The sequence below is a fragment of the Salminus brasiliensis genome, chromosome 15 (assembly GCF_030463535.1).
Source record: "Salminus brasiliensis chromosome 15, fSalBra1.hap2, whole genome shotgun sequence".
Classification (NCBI taxonomy): Eukaryota; Metazoa; Chordata; class Actinopteri; order Characiformes; family Bryconidae; genus Salminus; species Salminus brasiliensis.
This window is the reverse complement of record NC_132892.1, coordinates 33,357,799-33,380,917: the sequence shown is the minus strand read 5'-3', so window position 1 is coordinate 33,380,917 and position 23,119 is coordinate 33,357,799. Positions and strand designations below refer to the sequence as shown.

At 38.4% G+C, this 23,119-nt stretch overlaps 1 protein-coding gene across 1 annotated transcript in view; it reads left to right on the top strand.

Annotated features, from left to right (window-relative positions):
• The window catches only part of LOC140535569 (hemicentin-1-like), a 195,170-nt gene that overhangs the window by 166,227 nt on the left and 5,824 nt on the right, over positions 1 to 23,119 (top strand). Inside the window, 8 exon segments of the mRNA XM_072656966.1 lie at positions 1,007 to 1,255; positions 7,876 to 8,133; positions 8,218 to 8,475; positions 16,980 to 17,228; positions 17,329 to 17,586; positions 17,670 to 17,890; positions 17,945 to 18,075; positions 18,171 to 18,213. Of these exon segments, the coding sequence (XP_072513067.1) occupies positions 1,007 to 1,255; positions 7,876 to 8,133; positions 8,218 to 8,475; positions 16,980 to 17,228; positions 17,329 to 17,586; positions 17,670 to 17,890; positions 17,945 to 18,075; positions 18,171 to 18,213 (1,667 nt within the window).

Below are 23,119 nucleotides of genomic sequence, written 5' to 3'. Positions count from 1 at the left end.
ACCTGACAAATCAACAGGGCGTAACCCTGCAGATCACAGGTGAGGACTTTACTTATAGAAAGATGAGGATATACTGTATGCATATATTTCTACAGTTTTTGAGACATTGGCACCATTCCAACATTAGATTGTTCTGCTTGTGTGATTCAGGTATGTGTACAGCTATTTGATTGAAGATAGTTTCCACATAGCAGCAGATTTTAAGGTTCAAAGGTTTGTGCACCCTTCTAATGTCGCGATGATACATGCAACCACTTGGCAACATTCTATCACAGCAACAAACTTGGATACCATAGCACCCACCAACAAAACTACAGCAACTACCTAGTTCCCAACTGGGATACCATACCATAACCACCTAGCAACAACTATGCAACTCCATAGCAACCATCTAGCAACACCATAGCAAACACTAAAAAACTCCATTGCAACTAACTAGTAACACTATAGCATCCATCTAGCCATGCCAAAACAATACAATGTTGTGCAATGGGATACAGTTGCAAAAACCAAGTAATTTCCTGGCAACCACCTATCAACCACTAAGCAACTCCACAGAAAACATCTAACCATTTAACCATCTAAGCTGAATTCAAGAAACACAACCGTATAGTTATTATTTATTTAATTATTTTAAATCTTGAGATCTGAAGGTGGAGATTGTGTCTGAATCGGATGTGGTCATGGAGGAACAGTGGGTGATGCTGATATGTGGGACTTGCATCACTTCCATCACTTTACCAACCTACATCTGGCATAAAGATGGAAATCTACACAGCAAGATCCCTGGAGACAACCAACTTGAGCTACTGGATATCAGACCGGAGGATAAGGGCAGCTACTCATGCTCTATAAGTGGCCAAGAAGACTTGCAGTCCATAGCTGTGAAAGTCAGTGTTAAATGTAAGTTTTCTTTCACTTTAACATAGACCTTGAAGACAGCAATGATACTGGCAGTCTGAAATAATGATATAAACTTAATTCTAAATTTAAATATATGAAACAGATCCACCAAAGAACGTCTCAGTGTCCATCAGTCCCTCTGGTGGAATAGTGGAGGACAGTTCAGTGAATCTGACCTGCAGCAGTGATGCAAACCCACCTGTGCAGAACTACACCTGTTTTAAAGAAGGTGGAAGCTCACCTGTAGGATCTGGACACACTTACAGTCCTCTACAGAGTGGATCCTACTACTGCCAGGCTCAGAATCAACATGGGGCTCAGAGATCAGCCGCAGTGCTGGTTTCTTTAAAAGGTGAGGAACTTGTAGACTTGTTCATTCAGTATTTTATCCAGTTCACTCTTCATATTCTAATATGGGGCAGTGGTGGCTCAGCGGTTAGAGCACCGGGATATCGATAACAGGGTTGTGGGTTCGATTCCTGGGCTCGGCAAGCTGCCACTGTTGGGCCCTTGAGCAAGGCCCTTTACCCTCTCTGCTCCCCGGGCGCTGGAGTTGGCTGCCCACCGCTCTGGGTGTGTGTGTGTGTGTACTCACTGCCCCTAACACATGTGAGTGTGTGTGAGTGTGTGTTCACAGTCCACACTGTACAGTGACAAATACGTGCACCTTTATATGTGTATTTCTCTCAGCAGGACAATGAGAATGTATATGTGGTGAGTTCTCATGGTTCTAGATATCAATCTGTCAGTGCTTCTCTGGAATTTCTGTGTCTTTGTTTTAATTCCTGTTTGTCTGTAAACATTACAGGCCAAATCATCTGCAGTCTTAAAATGAAGGTGCTTCACCTGGTTCTTTAAAGGAAAGCTTTTGGGTCCACAATTCACTCACTCAGTTTCTTTGTGGCACTAAAAATGTTTTTTCAACAACATTGAAACAACCATTTGAAGCTCTTTATTTTTCCTGCTTTTCTTTACTGAACTTCATTTAAACAATATCTTCATGGTTTTCCAACAGGTCACCTGCTACTTGCTTTAATTCATTTCTGAATACATGTGTGTTTTATTATTTAGGGCTCCAATTTAATCTCTTAGGTTTCTTGATATTTTATTTGAGGGTAAATGTGACACTTCGAGGGTAAATGTGACACTTCGAGGGTAAAGGTGACACTTAGTAGCAGGCAAAATCTTTTCCAAATTGAAGACTGTAGTTATTGTTTTATTGTAGCCTGTGGCAACCTACCAAACTGTGGTATTGAACCCTCAACCATAGCTCTAACCACAGAGCAACTCCTGCTATACTTTCCCATTGAGGTTCAAATTCTGACCAGTGATGTAACTGCAGTGGATGCTTTGACATAATAACATGTGCGGTAAATCTAATTCATGTTTACCACATAGCTGCCCATGTTCGCTAACTCTCTGTTCTACAGAATGCTGGACATTGTTCCCGTCTTACTGATGCCAACCTCTCCAGTATTCCTCTTTATGAAAATGTGGACAACACAAAAAATGGTAATGTAGACAAACCTACATATCAACAATTGTTTTTAACAAGCATCTAAAAAAGTTTTATTCAGCATTTTTACATAAGCTGCTACATAGTCATGTCCCAGAAGAAATATGTTTGGTTTAAAAAAAAAGCAATAAATAAAATTGTAAACCTTTAAGTTCTTAACACTCATGCATCTCTTTACAAAAACTTTTTTTTTTCTTTTTTTTCACGGAAACAAAAGTGGTTCTTCTATTGAATCGCTGAAATAAAACATTTGTAGCACCTTTATTTTCAAGCTTACAATAAAATATTTCATTTATTCAAAATGTTACAGTCTAAACTAATGGAACTGAGTTTGAGATGCTGTAAACTGAGAGGTGACTTTTTAATGCTCTGCTCTAAAACGCAAATGTGGCTTCTTCCCTTAGACTGAGCAGTCAATCCCGAGGCCATCACCATCAACATCACCAGAAAGGCCACAAATCCAGAGAGAAACTTCATTTCTGAGCTCAAAAATGAGAAACTTCTGTCTGCACTTTTAAACCCTGATATGAAATTTCCTGTATGAGCTGTATGGAGTGCTGTGCTGGTCATGTTATAGAAAACATAAAGACCAAAAGTCTTAAAACTCCCTTTAAAATGACTAATTATTAAAGATTTACTATGAAAACATCACCAAACTTGTTAGCTTGATTATGTGCCCACATACAGGCCTTTAAGGTTGAAAGGGGTAAATAGCCTGTACATCATGTGCAAGATGGTGTGAAAGAGCTACAGAGGAACTGACACCACTTACAAGCAGTCCACTGAATTGTGTGAGAGTTTATCTTCTAAAGCAAGAATATGAGGCTGCGAGAGCTCATATGTTCACCAAGAAGCTCTGTTAGAACTGGGGTCAGTCTGATCTCAGGATGATGGTGCTCATTAAGTCAGTCAAGTCAAGTAAAATTTATTTGTATAGCACTTTTTACAACTGTTGTCGTCACAAAGCAGCTTTACATAATTAGTACTTAATAAAGAACAGAGACAGAGAAGAAAGAAGGAATAACATGAAGCGTCAAAGACCCCCGTGAGCAAGCCAACGGCGACAGTGGCAAGGAAAAACTCCCTCAGAGCTGGAGGAAGAAACCTTGGGAGGAACCAAGACTCACAAGGGGGACCCATCCTCCTCTGGCCAGACTGTTTTAAACATTAATGATAAAAATTACCAAAGCAGATACAACAGAAAGTTAATAGTGGTGATATTAATAGTGTCAGACAGGCACGAGTCCATCTAGGTTTCAGCACGGCCACCAAACAGGCAGCAGCGGCTGGCGGGTGAGCCATGGGTGGTGGCGGGTTGGGGGGGGACCCGCTGGCCGGACTGGTAGGTGGCAGCTGGTTAGATGCAGGTAGAGGGGACCTCAGCGGGCAATCTTCCTGCAGATCGGGCTGGGTGGCCATTTACTCGGGGAAGGTAAAGAGAGAGAAGTTAGTTCTAAGAGGAATTTTATGGAGTGCAGAGAATGTTGAGAATCAGCATCTGGGTATGTCTGACGACTCCGGCAGGTCTGATTATCACAGCATAATTAAAAGGAGAGAGCCAGAAGGTAACACGGACACGGGCGTACCCTGAGAACACCAGCATCTATCTGCTCCACCGTCAACAAACCTGAGTGATCGCATGTAAGCAGTGAGACAACAGCTCCAGCATCTCAGTGTACATACAATTCCCTGGGTCCGCAAACCCCTGGACCTGCAGCCCTTATCTAAGAAACATTAATCACCAAAAGCTAAACTAAACATATAAGTTTTCAGCTTAGATTTAAAGATTGAGACTGTGTCTGAGTCCCGAACATTATCTGGAAGGTTATTCCAGAGCTGGGGGGCTTTATAGGAAAAGGCTCTTCCCCCTGCTGAGGTTTTCTGAATGCTGGGAACGCGTAAGAGGCCAGCACCCTGAGATCTAAGTAGTCTTGATGGTTCGTAATATACTATAAGATCTTGCAGGTACTCAGGAGCGAGGCCATGTAGGGCTTTATATGTTAATAAAAGAATTTTGTATTCGATACGGAATTTAACTGGGAGCCAATGAAGTGCTGATAGAACTGGAATGATATGGTCAAATTTTCTAGTTTTAGTAAGGACCCTGGCTGCAGCATTTTGCACCAGCTGAAGTTTATTGAGGTTCCTGCTGGAACAACCTGACAGTAATGCGTTACAATAATCTAGCCTTGAGGTAATAAAAGCATGTACTAGCTTTTCTGCGTCTTCTAGTGATAAGGAGTTTCTTAGTTTGGAGATGTTCCTAAGCTGCATAAAGGCTGTTCTACTAATATTAGCTATATGTTAAATCTATGTTAAATGATAAATCTGAGTCGAATGTGACGCCAAGATTTTTAGCTGCTAAACCAGGAATGATGGAAGAATCAGCCAAGTCTAACATTAAGTCTGATAGTTTATTTCTAGAGTCTTTTGGACCTAAAAGGAGAACTTCGGTTTTGTCACTGTTGAGGAGAAGGAAGTTATGTGACATCCAGAGTTTTATATCCTTTACACAGTCCTCCATTTTCTGTAATCTAAATTTATCGTCAGGTTTGGCTGATATATAGAGCTGTGTGTCATCTGCATAGAAATGGAAATTAACGCCATGTCTGCTTATAACTGAGCCCAGTGGTAACATGTATAGTGTAAATAATAGTGGTCCTAAAATTGAGCCTTGCGGAACTCCATATCTTACTTCTAACTTCTTTAATCAGTTCAGGTCACATTTATTGTCATTATACTGGTGAACAGTGATAAGTAAAGTACAAGAATGGGCATTCAGGCAAATCTGTACCAGTAGATGCATTTTACAGTGTTACATGTAGCTTAAGTGTGTGCTGATGTGCCAATAGGGGAGTATTGTGGGTGAGGGAAGAGTTTATTAGAGTTAGTCTTCTACTGCAGTTAAAAGATCACATGTATTCTGTTAGAGGAACCATCGCTATATTAGGCATGGGTTTTTCTGTTAGTGGTGGCAGCTTGCAGTTAAGTGTGTTACCCACATGCAATTTAGCAGTTCAATTCTGTCTCTCACTTGTTGTTCTTTGTACTTCATGACTGAACAGTAAGAACATTTCTTTGTTTAGAATAGCTTTAATTGACCATTACATCCCGTTAAGATGTTAGCCTTTTGTTCTGATCAGTGTGCAAATGTAAAACTTCAGGAAGCACGATAGCCAGCACTATTGTTGTAAATGTTGTGTCCAAGAGCTTTATTAAAAAAAAAACAAAACAAAACAAAAAAAAACAAACAAAAAAAAAACAAAACAAAACATGAGGAACAAAATTCACTGTGGTTCAGAGCAACCCAGTATCCAGTATGAATGCATTTTCATCAATAATCTTGCTTTGTGTTTTGCATGTGTGCTCTTTTACTATTGTCATAGTATACAGAGTTAAAAGACCAGAAAAGAAAAAGTTAACCTTTCATTTGGGTAGTAAGTAGTAATTTAATAGGCTAGTTGACTGCAACTACATTTGTAGTTGGTTTGATAGTTTTGCCAATTGCAGGCAGGATAGGAAAGCAGATAAAACAATGTTAATAATAGAAGTTGAATAAACCACATGTACTTTAACAGCTTAAAACCTCAGAGCTGTTTCTTCAGTCCTCACTTACTCTAGTCCCCATGCTGTAGATGACATTACAGCGAGGTAAGCAGGCATTAATACATATAATAATATTTTTTTCTTTCTCAAATATTATGTTCTGAATAAGTATCAGTAAATAGGTAAAAGCTCATAGAACTGTAGTATGCTTATTATTTTCAATCAGAAAATTACCTTAAGAGCTGAATATGTTGATGGGGTTGAATGATGTATTCAATAAAGTGTTGCTGATGAGGATAATCTATGTTTTTCATTTCATCTGTCAGTGGTACTTATGTTATGTAATGTTAACTGGTGTATAAACAGTTGTATTAAAAATTTTGTGCACTCCTGTTCAAACAAGCTTTCACTGGAAGAAAACCTTTTCAATATTTTAGAAAATTCCAATTATAATTACTGAACTTTGGGGATAATAAACATTACATTTTCCCAATAAATTAAATTAACAAACAGTTATCAATGAAGTTTTTTTATGGGGCAACAAAAATGTTTAGACAGTGCCTGCTTCTCTGATTTTGTGTACGCTGTGATGACACTTAGGTGAATGGCTCCTCCTCTTCTTCTGGTCTTTCTGCTCATGGTTGTGGGTGAGTCAGCAGATCCTACTGTAACACCATCACTACACCAGCTCCCTTTATTTCCCCTCACAAACCTCGTTCATCATTACTGTAGTGATACACTGCTTAACTGATCATTAAGCTGTTCTTGACTAGAACTAGAGCTGTTCAGAGCTGCTGATTCCTGCTTCTCTCCGACCCCCTCCCTCACCCTGCTGCAAGACTCTCAGAGCTCTTCTCTCTTTGTGCTTTCTCTCAGAATCAGCTCAGTGTTGTTCAGTAGCTGCTGGAGTTAGAGAGGATAGAGGTGAAGCTGTAAGCTACAGTAACTCTGACTGTCTGATGGGCTCCAGCCTCTGTAATCAGATCTTTACTGCATCATATGTTTCAGGAGCTTCTGGAGCAGAGTGGAGTGTGAAATACAACCAGCAGGAAATCTGTGCTTTAAACAGATCCACAGTGTTTATGAACGGCACTTTCACACATCCAGAACGTCTTACTGTGACAGAGACATATTGGGCTGTAAATCCAGTTCCTAAGGTGGATCCTTTTGATCTGATTAAAGATCCAGATTACAAAGGCAGGGTTGAGTATTTCACTGATAAACAGAAACAATTCTCCCTCAAATTGAGTAATGTGACAAAGAAGGTTGAACGCAGGTTCTGCTTCAGAATCAAAACAAATGAAGAAATGCAAAAATGGGTGGGAATACCTGGAGTTAAACTCAGTGTAACAGGTAAATTAAATCACAACATGTTTCATTGAAGTTCACTAGTAATTTTAATAAATGACAATGTTTTTTTTAAAGAAAACTCTGTTGCATTATTCAGTTTGTCCTTTTTTCAAATAAATCAAGAAATCTTTTTTTCAAAGATGATTGTTTGAAAGTGTACATTTCCTGCAGCTATGCTTGCATGATTTGTTTTTTTCTTTTATTGTCTTAGAGCTCCATGTGGAATCTCCTGGAGAAGTGACAGAGGGACAATCAGCAGTTCTGACGTGTAAAACCTCCTGCAGTCTGCCTGATCCCACATTTATCTGGTTTAAAAATGGACGTCCTTTAACCACAAAGACCATCAAGCACAACCAGCTCTGCCTGCAGACAGTCAGCAGTGAGGATGCAGGCAGGTATAGCTGTGCTGTAAGAGGATCTGAACATCTCCCCTCTACTGCTCAAACTCTCAGAGTCAGATGTGAGTAAAGTCCACATTCTTCACTAAACTCTGGGAATGGTTGAACTACACAGTGATATTAGATATTAGCAAGAGACACTAAAGTCATATCTGTCTCTAGATCCTCCAAAGAGTGTCTCAGTGTCCATCAGTCCCTCTAGAGGAATAGTGGAGGGCAGTTCAGTGACTCTGAACTGTAGCAGTGATGCAAACCCACCTGTGCAGAACTACACCTGGTTTAAAGGATCATCATCAGTAGGAAAAGGAGAAAACTACAGCATTCCCAACATCAGCTCTGGGGACAGTGGAGGATACACATGCCAGAGTCGTAATGAAGTTGGAGAGAGAAACTCCACTGATGTCTATTTAAATGTTCTGTGTAAGTTGATTATCAGTATTCGACTTGATTATGTGATTTCCTGAAACTTCAAATCCTCAAAAAACTTTTTACATCTGTCTCTAGATCCTCCAAGGAATGTCTTAGTGTCCATCAGTCCCTCTGGTGAAATAGTGGAGGGCAGTTCAGTGACTCTGAACTGTAGCAGTGATGCAAACCCACCTGTGCAGAACTACACCTGGTTTAAAGGATCATCATCAGTAGGAAAAGGAGAAACCTACAGCCTTCCCAACATCAGCTCTGAGGACAGTGGAGGATACACATGCCAGAGTCGTAATGAACTTGGAGAGAGAAACTCCACTGCTGTCTATTTAAATGTTCTGTGTGAGTTGATAACCATTTGTAGGACTCCAATAAAAGATTTTCTGAAACATGATACCCTCAAAGACATTTGTGTCTCCTGCAGATCATCCAAGGAATGTCTCACTGTCCCTCAATTCCTCTGGTGAAAACGTGACTCTGACCTGCAGCAGTGATGCAAACCCACCTGTGCAGAACTACACCTGGTTTAAAGAAGGTGGAAGCTCACCTGTAGGATCTGGACACACTTACAGTCCTCTACAGAGTGGATCCTACTACTGCCAGGCTCAGAATCAACATGGAGCTCAGAGATCAGCTGCAGTGCTGGTTTCTTCAAAAGGTGAGGAACTTTTAGACTTGTTCATTCAGTATTTTATCCAGTTCACTCTTCATATTCTAATATTCTTATGTTTATTTCTCTCAGCAGGTCTCTGGGTGATCCTGTATGTAGCTGTTGGAGTTGTTGGAGTTTGTGGAGTTGCAGCTTTTCTTACTGTAGTTTTCTGTATGAGGTGAGACTGACAATGAAATGGGATTTCAGTTTTTTTTTTTTTTTTTTTTTTTTTTGCTGGATGTAAAAGTGTTTGTTGTTTAAACAAATGTTGTTTCTGAGAGCAGAAGAAAGAAGCAGGACCGGAATACGAACAATGACATCTATGTGGTGAGTTCTCACATGGTTCTAGATATCAGTTAAGCTAAGCTTGTCTGTGATTTTATTTGCATATCTGTGTTTTTATCCATATCTGTAGGTTATATCTGAAAAAGCTTCTCTTGATGTAAAAAAAAAAAAAAAAAAAAAAAAATATATATATATATATATATATATATATATATATATATATATATATATATATATATATATATTTATTTATTTTTTTTTTTTTTTATTATTATTATTATTTTTTTACCAATAAAATCTTTCCATACACACATTCTGTTATATCATGGTTCTGAACTCAAAGGTGTTTCTCATGTGGCATTCCCTAAAAAATACTTTCTTTATACTATCTTTATGTGTAACAATGTTGTTTTCCTCATTGAACTTAGCGGTGCTCTGATAAATTTTGTCCTGACTTTCATTAAAATAACATCATCATTTTCCAACCATATGATGGCTGCTACTCGCAGCATTTTTAGTCCTGTAGATTTTACATATGGCACTTAGCAGCAGTCAGAAATTTTTTCCCCCAAAATGAGGGCTGTAGTTATTGAGTTGTGGGAGTCAGGAGAGGCAGCTGGCTATTCTTGGTCATTTAAGTTTCTGTGAAGGTATGTGAAATTGTCAGGCTTTGTCAGGAATGGTATTGAGCTTGAACAAAAGTGTGAGCATATAATCAATAATCCGGAGTCCTAACCACCGAGCCACCACTGCCCTACTTCCCTTCACAGGTTCTAATTCTGATTATTCATGTAACAATAGTGGACGCTGTTCCATTATCATAACATGTGCAGTAATGTTGATGTTGATGTCTATCAGATTTTCTGCTTATGTTCTCTAACTCTTGGTTCTGCAGAACATTGGAGATTGCACTCATCCTCCTGATGATGACTCCCACAGTATTCCTGATTATGAGAATGTAGAGGTAAATATGCTTTATTACACTTCTTCAGTCCAGCTTTACTGTGTGGAAAAACTAAAAAAATATGGAACATTTCTGGATAGTTTAAATACTCAAGCTTGACTTTTATATAGACTTTAAGGAACAAACACTGAGACCATCATCATCAATATAAACCAGAATAGCACTGGAAACCACAGAATATGAACACAAACCATGAATGTTTTTAATCTACTTCCGTAATAATAATAAAAATGTAAGAAATCTGCTGATGCTCTTCAGACCAAGGACAGTTTTAGAGCATCTGCTCATGTTTTCTAACTCTCGGTTCTGCAGAATGTTAGAGACGCTTGTCGTTCTAATGCCGACTCCTCCAGTATTCCTGATTATGAGAACATAGACTACACGACAGAAAAGTGGTAAAGTTATTAAACTTACTTCATGTTGAAACAATCAGCTGAGATAGTTTGTTAAAAATGTTAAAAGTTTATTGTAAACTGAGAGTTGAATTTTTAATGATCTGCTCTAAAACACCCAAATGTCTTCTCATAGACTGAGCAAGCAATCAAAACATCACCAGAATGGCCGCAACAAACCAGTAGAGTAGAGACGTTATATCTGAGCTCAAAATGAGTGAATGCAATTTTCAGATTTTCCTAATACTTTTTTGTTTTAAAGCCTGTCTGCACTTTAAAAATTCAATTTTTGTATATGAATTTAGAGATAGCTGTATGCAGTGCTGTGCTTGTCAAACCATGGTCATACCATACTCTTTTTAAATTACTGAACAATTACTAATTATTCAAAGTCTACTATAAAACTATCACCTAATTTTCTAGTTAGTTTTTATTATGTTTTTAATAAGTTTGTAGTATTGTATTTTTTGTGATTCATGAGGGTTATAGAAATGTGCCAACTTCTTGAAAAATCTGTAAATGTCAGAAGGTTTTGAGCAATGTGATATATATATATATATATATATATATATATATATATATATATATATATATATATGAGCAGGATTTTACCCAGCAAACAGAATCATTCTAAAACATCCTGACCTATCCTGCAATTAATATTCAGAAAATCATTAATATTATACACACGTAGACAAAATTGTTGGTTAATGAAATAAAAACACACAATGGTCACAGAAATAACTTGAATCTGACAAAAGTAATAATAAATAAAAAAATCCATGAAAATGAACAAATCAAATTCAGATATCGATTTCTAACCATGCTTCAACAGAATTATTTCAAAAAATTAACTCATTAAACAGGCTTGGACAAAAATGATGGTAAAATAATGAAAATAATGTGACCAAAGGGACGTTAAATTAAGGTGTGTCCACTAAGTAGCATCACAGGTACATACAATCTTGTAATCAATCAGTGGGCCTATATATAGGACTACAGGTAGTCACTGCACTGTTTGGTGACAAGGTGTGAATCCACACTCAACATGGACCAGAGCAAGCGAAGGAAAGAGTTGTCTTAGGAGATTAGAAAGAAAATTATAGACAAGCATGTTAATGGTAAAGTTAATAAGACCACATCCAAACAACTTGATGTCCCTGTGACTCCAGTTGCACATATTATTAAGAAATTTAAGATCCAAGACTAAGACCCAACCTCCCTGGATGTGGCCGCAGGAGAAAAATTGATGACAAATCAGAGAGACAGATAATACGAATGGTAACAAAAGAGCCAAGAAAAACTTCTAAAGAGATTAAAGGTGAACTTTAAGTTTGAGGAACATCAGTGTCAGATCACACCATCCGTCGTTGTTTGAGCCAAAGTAGACTTCGTGGAAGATGACCAAGGAGGACACAATTGTTAAAAACAAATCATAAAAAAAACAGACTGGAATTTGCTGAACTACATGTTGACAAGCCCCAAAACTTCTGGGAGAATGTCCTATGGACGGATGAGACAAAAATGCAACTTTTTGCCAAGGCACATCATCTTTATGTGCACAGACAGAAAAATTAAGCATGTCAAGAAAAGAACACCGTCCTTACTGTGAAACATGGAGGAGGTTCTGTTATGTTCTGGGGCTGCTTTGCTGCATCTGACACAGGGTGTCTTGAATCTGTGCAGGGTACAATGAAATCTCAAGACTATTAAGGGATTCTAGAGAGAAATGTGCTGCCCAGTGTCAGCGGTCTCAGTCGCAGGTCATGGGTCTTGCAACAGGATAATGACCCAAAACACACAGCTAAAAACACCCAAGAATGGCTAAGAGGAAAACATTGGACTATTCTGAATTGGTCTTCTATGAGCCCTGACCTAAATCCTATTGAGCATCTTTGGAAGGATCTGAAACATGTCGTCTGGAAAAGGCACCCTTCAAACCTGAGACAACTGGAGCAGTTTACTCATGAGGAGTGGCCAAAATACCTGGTGAGAGGTGCAGAAGTCTTATTGACAGTTACAGGAACTGTTTGATTGCAGTGATTGTCTCAAAAGGTTGTGCAACAAAATATTAAGTTAAGGGTATCATAATTTCTTTTAATGAGTTAATTTTTTAAAAATAATTATGTTGAAAAATGGTTCAAAAGCAATGTCTAACTTAATTTGTTAATTTTTATAGAATTTTTATACAAATACAAGTTATAAACAGATACAAGTTATTTCTGTGACCGTTGTGGGTTTTTATTTCATTAACCGAGTGGTACCAACAATTTTGTCCCTGTGTGTATAACATTTTCTTGTCTGTATTACATGTTTGAGTTTTGATATTTTATCTACTTGTCAATTTTTTGTTTTCAGAACATATCTACATACAGTCCTGTAAATATTATGTATTCTCCTACTGCTATCCCACAACCTTACTGTGTAATATTTCCAGTAATTCTGTTTATACTTGTTTATCTCCTGTCTCCATTGGTATAACTGTATTTTTGTGTTCGAATTGCAATAAAAAAATCTTGTCATTTGCCTTTATTTTGAGAAAGGTGGTATGCATAACAAATGTCAATAATTATGTATTATGTGTAACAGTAGTGCATAATTTATGAATTATATTGGTAATATACATTGACTATTTCATAGAGCAGAGAAACAGTGCCCCCTTCCTGTTAATTCACAAATGGTGAGAATCCTTTTAGACATGAGTCAAACCTCACAGTCACAAAAAATGTCAGTACAGTATTTGCTGATATGGCTTTTGTCCACTCGTCCACCTAATGTCTTATTGCAAACCAATATAATCTGACTTTATCCTTTCATGAAACATCCCTATCCTGATGTAACATTTTTTTTTCCAGGATGGCAATGTCCTGATTTACAGGCTACGAGGGGTCACTAGAGGGTTTGATGAGAATCAAGATTACAAATCATGTGCTCTGGCCTTGTAGTCAACAGATCTCCAGTTCCAGATTTCAGATAAACCTTGAGGGGAGATTTTGGACTGATGTCTTTGACAATGTTCTTCACCACTATCAACAACTGAGGACATATCTTGTGAAAAAATAGTGATCTATCCCTCCAGGGAAGGATACACTTTTCTGCTGAAGGATTTTGTCAACTGCAGCTTATTGTTACCATCAACTGAGTAGACATAGAGGTGGTTGGGACACATTTCCTGGATGTTCACTTGTACAACTAACTGGACTGAAGCTCAGACAAGGCTAGTTCTGAAGTCTATGTTAGAATCTCTGGAAATTGCAGTATAGTGTATATTACTCTATTCATACAGTATTTATCCATTCTTTTGGTGAAAATGTGTTCACCTCTTTTATCTTTTGATTAGTAATGGCAGAGCTGTCCAGTCTCTGGATCTGGATCTATATATCAGATTGAGTAGAATAAGGGATTCAGTGGCAGCCAGCTGTCAGCAGCAGTAACCTAATCTAAATCAAAATCAAATCAAGTCAAATATTTCTGTATGGATGTTTTTATAATGTAATGCTATTGCTAAGAAGATTTAAAATGGATCTGGAATACAACAAGAGATAAACCAAAAAGGAACCAGGACTCACAAGAAGGAAAACATCCTTTGCCACTTCAAAATGAATAACGGAATAAATAAAAATACCTTAATCCTAGACCATTGTTTGCTTGGGAGGTCAGCGATATATGTTGATAAGTGTAGCAGAACTAACAGTAAAAGTAATAGTAATAAAAGTAATAATAATGTTAGCAGAAATAAATAAATAAATGAATAGTAAGAATTAAATAAATAATATACAAATACATAAATAAATAATAGAAGAGTTATAGTTTGAATCTATGCTAACTTTAATGTATTGTGTACTGTGAGTAAACTATGACCTCAGAGAGACAACTAAAGGAGTGTGATATACATGCAACCAAAAACACCACTACCTGCCAGTGAGCTACCACACCATGTGGAAGACTGAGGTTCGATTCCCGGTCTGGGTGACTATAGTGCGCTACACCAATAAGAGTCCTTGGGCAAGACTCCTTACACTACATTGGCCCACCTATGTAATACGAGTAACCTTGTAAGTCGCTCTGGATAAGAGCGTCAGATAAATGCCTCAAATATACACGCGTGGACAAAATTGTTGGTACCCCTCAGTGAATGAAAGAAAAACCCACAATGGTCACAGAAATAACTTGAATCTGACAAAAGTAATAATGAATAAACATTCTATGAAAATGAACAAATGAAAATGATTTTGAACCATCAACAGAATTATTTTAAAAAGTAAACTCATGAAAGAGGCCTAGACAAAAATGATGGTACCCCTGAAAGTAATGTGACCAAAGGGACATGTTAAATCAAGGTGTGTCCAATAATTAGCATCACAGGTGTCTACCATCTTGTAATCTTGTAGTCATATAGGGCTTTTATCAGTTAACTGATGGATTTGCATGTCTAATATTAGAGATGTGATGTACTTCAAGGTCACTGTGCTGTTTGGTGACATGGTGTGTACCACATTCAACATGGACCAGAGGAAGCGAAAGAAAGAGTGGTCAACAATTTTGTCCACGTTGTGTTTAGAGAACAATCAGGAAATCACATCCCACATCATGACTGCAGTTTTCAAAAAGCAGGTCCAGATCTCACTCTGTTTTTCAGACGATCTGATTATGATCATTCTTCTCTGCACAACATCAGCTGAGTGATACTGTACTGAGATCAGCAGTGATCAACCCACCAGTGATAATTTCTGTTTCATACAGCAGCAGAAGAAGAGGAACAACTGCTTAAAGTCCTGCATGCTGAAACAGAAAGTGGTCTCCTTGAAGTACATCACATCTCTAATATTAGACATGCAAATCCATCAGTGAACTGATAAAAGTCTTCTGCTGTGTGCATCCTATTAGAGAAACTATCACTATAAGAAGCCTAGGTTGTATATGGAGTGGCAGCTTGCAGTTAATTGTGTTCAGCATATTCAGATCAACAGTCCAGTGCTGTCCCTGTCTTCACTCATTTGTTGTTGCTGTATGCCGTAATGAAACGGTAAGACTATTTTTTTTCTTTACAACCGCTTTAACAGACCCTGTTTGTGGACAAGTGTCATTCTGAAGTATTCAGTGATAGAACAGCATGTGGTACATTATATCGCAAAAATCCTCTAATTGGTCTGTCAAGGAAGAGCTGGTTGTTAGTGTACAAATACAGTAGACCACTGATCTTTCTAAAAATGTAATTATATATACCCATAACAAATATTAGTATTACTACTACTACTACTACTTGTAATATTAATAATAATAATAATAAGAAGAAGAAGAAGACAGAAGAAACAGTTGGATACAAGTGGAGGTGGATAATCAGTCTGGAATTTACATCTCAAAAGATTTATTAAAAGATTTTAAGTAAATAAAAGATTTTAAGAGTCTGCAACTCTTGCACCATGTCACCATGACAGTCCACAGGGTGTAGCATAGTCTAGCCTAGATTAGACCATCTTGACATGTGTAACAGCCTCAGTATAAGCAACTTTAAATGCTTTATGTTTTTCCAGAAATATTAAAATCTGTAAATTAAGGGTGCATGTAAAAGAGCAAAAAAGTGTATCCAGAAAATAATTTATGGAAGCTGAAACTTTTTATGTCTCCTACAAAAGTATTTAAAAAGTCTCTGCTTCTCTGGCACTCAGAATGGCTCCTCCTCTTCCTCTGGTGTTTCTGCTCATGGTTGTGGGTGAGTCAGCAGATCCTACTGTAACACCATCACTACACCAGCTCCCTTTATTTCCCCTCACAAACCTCTTTCATCATTACTGTAGTGATACACTGCTTAGCTGATCATTAAGCTGTTCTTGACTAGAACTAGAGCTGTTCAGAGCTGCTGATTCCTGCTTCTCTCCGACCCCCTCCCTCACCCTGCTGCAAGACTCTCAGAGCTCTTCTCTCTTTGTGGTTTCTCTCAGAATCAGCTCAGTGTTGTTCAGTAGCTGCTGGAGTTAGAGAGGAGAGAGGTGAAGCTGTAAGCTACAGTAACTCTGACTGTCTGATGGGCTCCAGCCTCTTAATCAGATCTATACTGCATCATATGTTTCAGGAGCTTCTGGAGCAGAGTGGAGTGTGAACTACAACCAGCAGGAAATCTGTGCTTTAAAAGGATCCACAGTGTTTATGAGAGGATCTTTTACCCATCCAGAAGGTCTTACAGTGACGGAGACATTTTGGGCCATTAGGCTAGTTCATGGTGAAGAGCCGCCAGATATGAACCAAAACTCAGATTACTCAGGCAGGGTCGAGTATTTCACTGATAAACAGAAACACTTCTTCCTCAAACTAAGTAATGTAAAGAAGGCAGATGAACATGAGTTCTACGTCAGAATCAGAACAAATGTGGAGACACAACGATGGGTGGGAAAACCTGGAGTTGAACTCAGTGTTACAGGTAAGTCTCTTATTTTCCCTCCAAACCCAGTACATTATTTGATCTAAAATATAGTGGTTCCAGAGTCATGTATCTGATGTATGATTGGTTTTACCTTTTTTCATTTCCTTTCCTGATCTTTTCTTCTTGTCCTAGAGCTCCATGTGGAATCCCCTGGAGAAGTGACTGAGGGTGAAACAGTAGTTCTGACATGTAAAACCACCTGCAGTCTGACTGATCCAACATTCATCTGGTACAAAAATGGACGTCCTTTAACCACAAAGACCATCAAGAACAACCAGCTCCACCTGCAGACAGTCAGCAGTGAGGATGCAGGCAGGTATAGCTGTGCTGTAAGAGGATCTGAACATCTCCCCTCTACTGCTCAAACTCTCAGAGTCAGATGTGAGTAAAGTCCACATTCTTCACTAAACTCTGGGAATGGTTGAACTACACAGTGACATTAGATATTAGCAAGAGACACTAAAGTCATATCTGTTTCTAGATCCTCCAAAGAGTGTCTCAGTGTCCATCAGTCCCTCTGGTGAAATAGTGGAAGGCAGTTCAGTGACTCTGACCTGCAGCAGTGATGCAAACCCACCTGTGCAGAACTACACCTGGTTTAAAGGATCATCTTCAGTAGGAAAAGGAGAAACCTACAGCATTCCCAACATCAGCTCTGGGGACAGTGGAAGATACACATGCCAGAGTCGTAATGAACATGGAGAGAGAAGCTCCACTGCTGTCTATTTAAATATTCTGTGTAAGTTGATAACCATTTGTAGGACTCCAATAAAAGATTTTCTGGAACATGATATCCTCAAAGACATTTTTTGTCTCTTGTAGATCATCCAAAGAATGTCTCACTGTCCCTCAGTTCCTCTGGTGAAAAAGTGACTCTGACCTGCAGCAGTGATGCAAACCCACCTTTGCAGAACTACACCTGGTTTAAAGAAGGTGGAAGCTCACCTGTTGGATCTGGACACACTTACAGTCCTCTACAGAGTGGATCCTACTACTGCCAGGCTCACAATCAACATGGAGCTCAGAGATCTGCTGCAGTGCTGGTTTCTTTAAAAGGTGGGGAACTTGTAGACTTGTTTATTCAGTATTTTATCCAGGTCACTCTTCATATTCTAATATTCTTATTTGTATTTCTCTCAGCAGGACTCTGGGTGATCCTGTATGTAGCTGTTGGAGTTGTTGTAGTTTGTGGGGTTTCAGGTTTCCTCACTGTAGTTTTCTGCATGAGGTGAGACTAACAATGTAAATGGGATTCATCTGTTTTGTTTATTGAATATAAAAGTCTTTTTTTGAATAAATATTGTTTTTGTTTTTCTGAGACAGAAGAAAGAAGCAAAATGGGAATACGAATAAGGAAGTCTATGCAGTAAGTTCTCACATAGTTTTACATATCCATTGGTCAGTCAATCAGAGCTCCCCTGGGTTTTTATTTCCATGTCTATGTTTTTGTTTCTGCTTCTATGAGAACATTACAGGCCAAATGACCTGCACTCTGCACTATAAAAATATAGGGCTGTACATTGTTCTTTGTGGGATGCCATGGAATAATCATATTTGAAACCTTCCCTAAAAAGAATCTTGATGTAAAGGTTCTTTATCAATTCAAAAGTTCCTCATGCCAGAAAGGGTTGTTTCGAGCGCTCCCCTGATGCTTTTCATGCCAACTACAGCTTTGAAGCATTTAGAAAGCATTTTGAAGCAACTCTCTATTCTGCAGAATGTTGGAGATAGCAGTTGTCTTCCTGATGATGACTCCAGTATTCCTGATTGTGAGAATATGGACTCCACTGTAGATGAATGGTATTGTAAACATACTTGCTTCATGTTGTAACAAGCAGCAAAACTAGTTTTATTCAATCTTCAATGTCATAGAAGAACCACATTTGATTCCATTAATAGCCTGTTAAGGAGATTAAATTGGTAACAAAGCTTCACACCACCTTCTTAAATCTTTAAAAGGTTCTTCACAATCAAACTTCTTTATACAATCAAAACACTTCGATTGAAACGATCAAAGAACATTTGTTTTGAAGTGTACAATTAAATAATGTATTCATTCAGAAGGTTATGAAACGAGTGAAATGAGTTTATTGTAAACTGAGAGGTGTCCTTCTGTACCTTGGGCTTCTTCCTATAGACTGAGTGAACAACCTGGTGACCATCACCATCAACATCACCAGAATGGCCACAACAAACCAGAAAGAGAAAGAGACAGACTTCCTGGGCTCAAAATGAGGAACTGATCATGTCCTGATCAAGTTAAAACTTGGCTGCTTTTTAAAACCCAAATCTTGGATTTGGTTTAACTTGTATGACTGTATGTGCTAACATGGGTTATTTGGAGTGTTGTTTATTTGTTAAAGTTTGTGTCCACCGTACAAGCTCCCGCACTGCTTCCTCTTGTCTTTCTATTTTCAGCACAGTTGATGCTTATTCTATTGCAGATATCATTACTAGTTCTAAAACTACAACTTTAAATAAAGCTAAATCTTGTCTCTCTGAATCTCACAATTCCTGTCATTAATGCACTTTGTTGTGGACAGGTACCCTCTGTGCTGCTATCATGCACCCATTATTAATAAAAATGTATCTTGATTTATTAAACTTAAGTAATTACCGCCCCATTTTCAACCTCCCTCTCTTGTCTGAAGTACTTGAACAAACTCTGGCGGGCCAACTCAAATGCTACTCAACCCTCCCCTCCCATAGCACAGAAACTGCCTTAATACTGGTTCTCCCTTAACATCCTTCTACAATGCTGATATTTAGTTGAAAAGTAAAAAGCAGTTTTTTCAGGTCATTGAAAAGACATCTAGAAAAAGACATCCCTTTACATCTATAACATTTTTCTTTTCCAAGATTTCTAGTAATTTGAGTAATTGAACAGCAGTCATCATGTCCAGAAAGACTAGTTTGGGTTTGTACACAACATGTTCATTAAAGTATAGTCATGGATATATTAGATCAAAATGGACCAAATGAGACAAACTAAACACAGCCAAACTTTCAACATCTCTTTTTGGGCTAAATAAAGACCTTAACAGGCCAACCATGTCCATATAACATCTGGTGCTGAGTGGGTTCTCTCTCACCTGAACCTGACTCTTTTCTCTAGAAAAACAATCCAGTGTCCATGGCTAACTGGCTGAGCAAACACACACAGGACACATTATGACTTGGACATCATCATATCTTCTCTCTTATCATATCTTCTATTATTCTATAACAACAAAATATAATAATAAGACATATATTAAATACACATAGACAGTACTAGTCTTGCCCCTTGGATTTAATATCAACACATAGGCCAACCAATGGCACAACAGCTAGCTTCTTTCTCTGACTGGTTGATTGAAACCCTGCAATATTAGCTTGCAAGATAAAAAAACAAACAAACATCCAATAGCCTCCATAACGCTTACAGAGGATGATCGGTCATTCAATAATGAGGACTGCTGCTAATGACTGGAATGCATTTGTGCAACTTATTGGTGCTACCACACCACACGCAGTCAAACTGAAACTGGCACTAGTGTGGGTGTATGTGTGCCCTTAGCGTAGCTACGAGTGGATCATACCATTTGTGATGCAAAGAAGGACTGCTGTATTTACATAGTTAAATTATTATGTTTCACTATATACGTTCTATGGCTTTAACATTTTTCAGCTTATCACAGACAAACATCCTTTTTCAACTGTTGACTGTTTATAGATGCAGCTGGTCTAGAACCTCTAAAACACAACATCCACAACTAATACGACCTCAAAAGATCTAAAAGGTCTAATTAAGAAACTTTAGAAGATTTATTTTCAGTTACCAGATCCCATAAACGTGGAACCTAAAAAATACATGAAGCACTTTTATTTTATTTTATTTTATTCATAGTGACTGTAAAGAGCCAGCATCATTCAGAAAAAAGAGGGGCAGGGATGAACAACCATGACATCACACATCACGGCTGATGCTGAGAAGCTTTCAGAAAGCAGGCCCAGATCTCACTCTGGTCTCCAGATGATCTGATCATGGTTACTATCCACTGCACAACATCAGCACTGTGTGATACTGTACCGAGATCAGCACTGATCAACCCACCAGGGATAGAGCAGCAGGAGAAGAAATGCAAATACAGCACAGCGAGATGACTGATAAGTCTCTCACTGCAGTTAAAAGATCACATGCATCTTGTAAGAGGAACCATGATTATAATGAGCTTTTTTTTTATATATAAGGAGCAGCAGGTCACAGTCAAGTGTGTTAACCACATGCAGTCTAAAACTTTAGCACTGGAACTCCCTTGCTGTTTCTGTGTGTCACGGCTGAACGGTAAGAACATTTCTTTGTTTGTTTCTGAGCTTTAGTGAAACATCAGACTGATTGTAATTAAGTGTCATTTTAAAGTATTCAGTGATGTGAGTGCAAGTTATGTTAAGAATTAGAAAAAAAGGTCTGGACTTCTGGCAGCATGGTAGTTAACTCTGTGTTTGCAAATGTTGAGTCCCGAGGTTGTTACAAACAGTAAGGGACCTAAAGTAGAACCTTGTGGAATACTATACACCTTCATGTATACCAACAAACTGTCAGTGGTCTGTCACTGAAGAATTTGGTGGTAGCATAGAAAACTGAGCTCAGTCTCAACATTACTAAAAGTGACAGATTTTCTGAATGTCGAAAACACTTAGTCAACCATTTTCCTACTTAGCCTGTGCTGACAGTGCAGTTATCCAAATTCCTATGTACCAAACTGTATATCCAACAACAACAACAACCAAAATAGGCCAGAAATACACAAACCAGAAGGCGACAATCAGCCTGGATATTATTTCTAAAACTGGAACCTGTTCTATTGGCTTTATTGGCAGCCCATAAATGGCATAGCATAGCCTAGCTCAGCTTCCTAGTCTTATCAGGTAGTGTTGTTGTCCTCTCCACACAGTGCAGTTTAGCTAGCTGAAGAGATTGTACCCAGTTGCTGCAACATGGCCCCTCGTCTTTCCCATTTGAATATCCACAGCAGAGCTTCCTCCTTTCAGGGTTTCTCCCTTCTCCAGTCAGCATAGCATTAGCTTTTAGCATTTCTAGCCTCACTTCCATATTCTGGGGAGCACCTCACAAACAACTGTAAAATTAGACAGAGGAAATGAAGAAATCAGGGTTTCACTGATAAGTGAAAAAATAAAGTTAGTCTCTTGCAGCACTGAAAAGGTCACATACGTCCTGTAAGAGGAACCATCACTGTACTGAGCCTGGGTTTTTTTTCTGTGGGGATAGCTAGCAGTAAAGTTTGTCTAGCTGTTAGTCTCTCGAAGCACTGGACTGGTCACATACGTCCTATAATACTCCACCGCTGTCTCTCGCTTGTTTCTGTGTGTTGTAATTGAATGGCAGGAAATTGTTTTCGTTTACAAGAGCTTTAATGAACTATTAGACTTATTGTGGACATCAAGTGTAGTTCTGTAGTACTCAGTGATGCAAGTTATCCTAAGAATTGTATAAACTTTCATGTAAAGGTCTGGTCTTCCAGCAGCCTGATAGCCAACACTGTATTCTCCAAATGTTATGTTGTGTCCTACGACTGTTAACGACAACAACAATGGACCTCAAATAGAACCTTGTTGAACACCATAACAAAAAAAAAACATTTATGCCATCAAACTGTTTTGTTGGATGGATTGGTTGGTAGAGTTGAAAACAGTACTCAGTTTAACACTACCAGATTTTCACGGTGAGTGCTGACTCTGTGCTATTTTGTTTATGAAAGTCTAAAATTCACTGACCTTTGACCATTTTCTACATTTCGTTGATAAAAGACTTTGACAGTCTATAACCTGCAGTAAAAGCTCGACTTACTCTAGTGGTTGGTGTGGCGCAGCAGATAACATCACTACCTGCCAGTGAGCTACAACCCCATGTTGAAAACTGGGGTTTGATTCCCAGTCTAGGTGGCCATGCAGCGCTACACCAATAAGAGTCCTTGGGCAAGACTCCTAACACTGCATTGGCCCACCTCTGTAATACGAGTAACCTTGTAAGTCACTCTGGATAAGAGTGTCAGCTAAATGCCATAAATGTAAATCTATTGGTTTATGTCTCGATCATGGCCCACAGAGCATAGCTTAACAACATATTTTCTGTCTTACCAGATATTGTTGCCATTCTCTGGGTACTCTTACATGGGTCTCCTGTCATTCTTTCTTAACATTACCAAAATGATAAACACGTGTTATCTAGTTGTTGCAGCCTTTCTATTTAAACAGCGAACCTAGAAGTG